General features: G+C 45.3%; 1 protein-coding gene across 1 annotated transcript in view; it reads left to right on the top strand.

The window, feature by feature from the left end:
* Positions 1 to 3,078, top strand: part of SARC_01439 (hypothetical protein) — a 17,258-nt gene extending 14,180 nt beyond the window's left edge. The window contains exons 3-6 of the mRNA XM_014304860.1: positions 347 to 490; positions 788 to 1,008; positions 1,623 to 1,772; positions 2,881 to 3,078. Of these exons, the coding sequence (XP_014160335.1) occupies positions 347 to 490; positions 788 to 1,008; positions 1,623 to 1,772; positions 2,881 to 2,978 (613 nt within the window). The 3' untranslated portion in view covers positions 2,979 to 3,078. The remainder of the gene's footprint in view (positions 1 to 346; positions 491 to 787; positions 1,009 to 1,622; positions 1,773 to 2,880) is intronic.
* The last annotated feature ends 366 nt before the right edge of the window (positions 3,079 to 3,444 follow it).

Raw genomic sequence — 3,444 nt, 5'->3', positions numbered from 1 at the left:
ATACATACATACATACATACATACATACATACATACATACATACATACATACATACATACATACATATATGGATGGATGGATGGATGGATGGATGGATAGATTGATTGATTGATATATAGATAGATGGATGGATGGATGGATAGATGGATAGATAGATAGATAAAACATTCGATTATACATCATCTAAATATGTACTATGACTTCTAGGGTATATAAATACACACGCATGGTCAGATAGACCACCTCCCACATACCGACAGCCTACTTGTATATCTTCACAATCAGATCGAGAGCTCGCTCACACATCAGTGGCTTACATTGTCAACATCACTTCCTTTGTCGCAGGCTGTCCTCTGGCCCCACATCTGAACCGAAGACCTCTGCCAGCCCAGGTATGAATTCAGGTGCAAACGCCCAGTCCAAGACACCGACCAAAAAGGCACAGGCACCCATGGTGCCCATGAAACCCACGGGTCAGACCCGGGCAAGGTAAGGGGAACTAAATGTGGCCTAAATTATAGGCCTGAATACGAGTATGGTTACTATGCCTGGCTTAAATATGCCTAATTAAGCGCTATAGACTCTGTACCAATGCCGCAGCCCAGTTGAAGCTGGGATGTGTGGTGGTGTCTGATTGAGTTTTGACTTACCTACATATATAATGCTGTGGGTTTTTTTTTGACCTGTGTATCGTATTACTTGGGTTTATGTCATGCCTCGAGTCCATTGTATTCTCTCAACCACACAGTCACCCCCACCCCCTACCACCCCAACCAACCCACCCAGATCACAAGGAAGTGGCTTCAACCTCAATATGAACATGACCACCACCACGCCGAGTCTGGGTGCGCATCCCGGATCAACTGCTTCAACCACAACTCCCGTAATGGGTATGGGGCTGGGTGGTATTGGCGCGAAGAAGCCCAGTAGCACAGGCGATGCCTTTGCAGGCTTAGGCTCCACCAGTGCGGGGTACGGGTCGGTGAAAGCGGGCCAGGGAACTACAAGTAAGATGTGTGAGTGTGCGGGAGTCATGTATTTGCATAGATTGAATGTGCGTGTGTGTGTGTGTGATACATGCAGAAGGGTGTGTGCATGTATACGTTGGGTGTGTGTGCGTGTGTGTGTGTGTGATACATGCAGAAGGATGTGTACTTGCATACGTTGGGTGTGTGTGGGTGTGTGTGCAGAGGGGTGTGTACAGTGGTTAGGATTTGTAAGTGTGCGGTGGTCTGTACCGTTGGGTGTGTGTGTGTGTAGATATAGTATTTTTATGTATGTACGTATGTATGTAGGTATGTATGTAACTACTTATATATTATGTCTGTATGTACGTATATCCGTATGTTGTGTGTGGGTGTGTATAGAATGGTTGTGTCTACCGTGTTGTCGGCGTGGTTGGCTTGCTAGTCGAGAAAGGACGTGTGATTGTGCTCAGACACCAATGCTGGAAATATCAACTAGTGAGTGTTACGAAACCCATACACTGTTCAATACTACTTTAGCACGTGATCACATACCCACCCCATATCTCTTATAATGTCCCTTGAGATGCTTAGTGTACAAACATATCTATTAGATACTTACTGTGTAGCTGTATCTCGATCCCATCACTACATAGGCCGTCCGCAGGGCATGGGCGTGCCCCCACCCACTAACCTAACCGCACGGCAACAGCAACAGCAACGTATGATGCAGCAACAGATGCAAATGCAACAGCAGGCCATGATGTCCATGCAGATGCAACAACAACAACAACAACAACAACAAGGTACTACTTCTGGCTGGGAATGTGTGTTGTTGGTGTAAGTGTTTGTGGTAGGTATAGTTTGGATTGACACTTGCTACAAGACAGTGACAGGACCACGTTGTGCGGAGACAACCACTGCAATATGACGACAGGACCACGTTGTGCGGAGACAACCACTGCAACATGACAGTGGACTGTTTTATGTGTTAGCTTGTTAGACTTTGTGAAGGATGTGTGTAGTAGTGTGTAGTAACCGATGCGCATAAAAGCAAACATCTGTCCGAGTTAGTGCATTTGCAATAACGACGACGCTATTGTATAGCCAACAATCACGACACTGTGCGTACTAGTTACTTGGTGTGTTGTTGAGCACCACGTGTATGTGAAAACCTCTTTTCCCCTTCCCCTCTCTCTTCTTCTTACCTGTATAAATGCAATAACAGTTCCGACGCAACAGGACACAGTTGTAGTGCATGTGACGTGGTGTGTGTCATGTCTCACGTGAAAGGAAAAGTACAGTACGTCCTACTACAAGTTGAAAGAATATGCTACGCAATTTGTCTTCTCTCCGGGCGGTAGAGCTGTATCATCTAACGTATTTATATGCGTAACGTTGGGCTTTATCCCAAGCGTGTCACTAAACTTTATTGGCTGTGAGATTTGTGTTGTGTCCCACTACTTTACGCGTGTGCAGACAATCTGCAAGACTTCTATAGCTCCTGTGAGATGTCTGTAGCTAATGTACATAGTTAAACAGCGGGCGGGTGATGATCATAACATGCGCAGTCCCGACGCGACCGACATGATACTATACGTAGTGCGGTGCGTATTGACTCGAGACCACAGTTTGTGTGTGTTTCAATCTGTGCGCTCACATAGCACCCCCGAGATGCCTCACTACATGGGGGGTTTTTTTAGGCTTGTTCACGGACAATAGTCGCAACAGTCCTCGGCGGATGTAAGATCAACCTATAGTCCTTTTATAGTGCGCCCGTACGTGCCCTTTCATATACACGTAGCGCTGTAAGTGACATCGTACTTGGCATCGTACTTGAGTGATGGTCGTGTAGAACACCATGACTCGTCAAGTATTAACGAACTTGTTCACTTTCTCTATCTGTCCTCTCAGGAGGGCAACGGCGACCACCCTCTCGTCCGAACAATGATCCTTTTTCAACATTCAATCCATTTGGAGGCGACACCAAGAAGCAAAAGAAAAAGGACTAGTTCATAGGCGCAGATGGCTATCACAAGCCGATACTGTATGTACAAGCAGCAGTACTTAGTATGGTTCACAATCAATTTTCAATAAATACTTGAATTGCTACACAGTGAAGCGAAGCCTTTGTTCCAAACCCTTTGTAGTTTTGGAGCATGCAGTTTCACAACAACATCTTCTAACTAGTAGGAAGGACCTTACTAGTCTGGCCTCAGCCTGTCAATAAGGTTGATGATGAAGAACGTAATGTCGAAGTTCAGTGCCATTCGCCTATGCATGGGTAACATATCGGGTGACTGACTATAGTCGGTGCATATAGGACCATATGCTTCTATTTGTTGTTACAAAATATGAGCATTGGCGCAAATGGATCGCTGTGATAAAGCCCATTTTGATCAAACATATCTTTATATTAATACTTTAGAAACTTTGGACATCTCCTCGATGGTCTAGTTGGTTAGGACGTGGTTCTCA

The sequence above is a fragment of the Sphaeroforma arctica genome, assembly GCF_001186125.1.
Source record: "Sphaeroforma arctica JP610 unplaced genomic scaffold supercont1.56, whole genome shotgun sequence".
Classification (NCBI taxonomy): domain Eukaryota; class Ichthyosporea; order Ichthyophonida; genus Sphaeroforma; species Sphaeroforma arctica.
The sequence above is the reverse complement of the archived record's forward strand: the minus strand, read 5'-3'. Positions and strand labels throughout refer to the sequence as shown.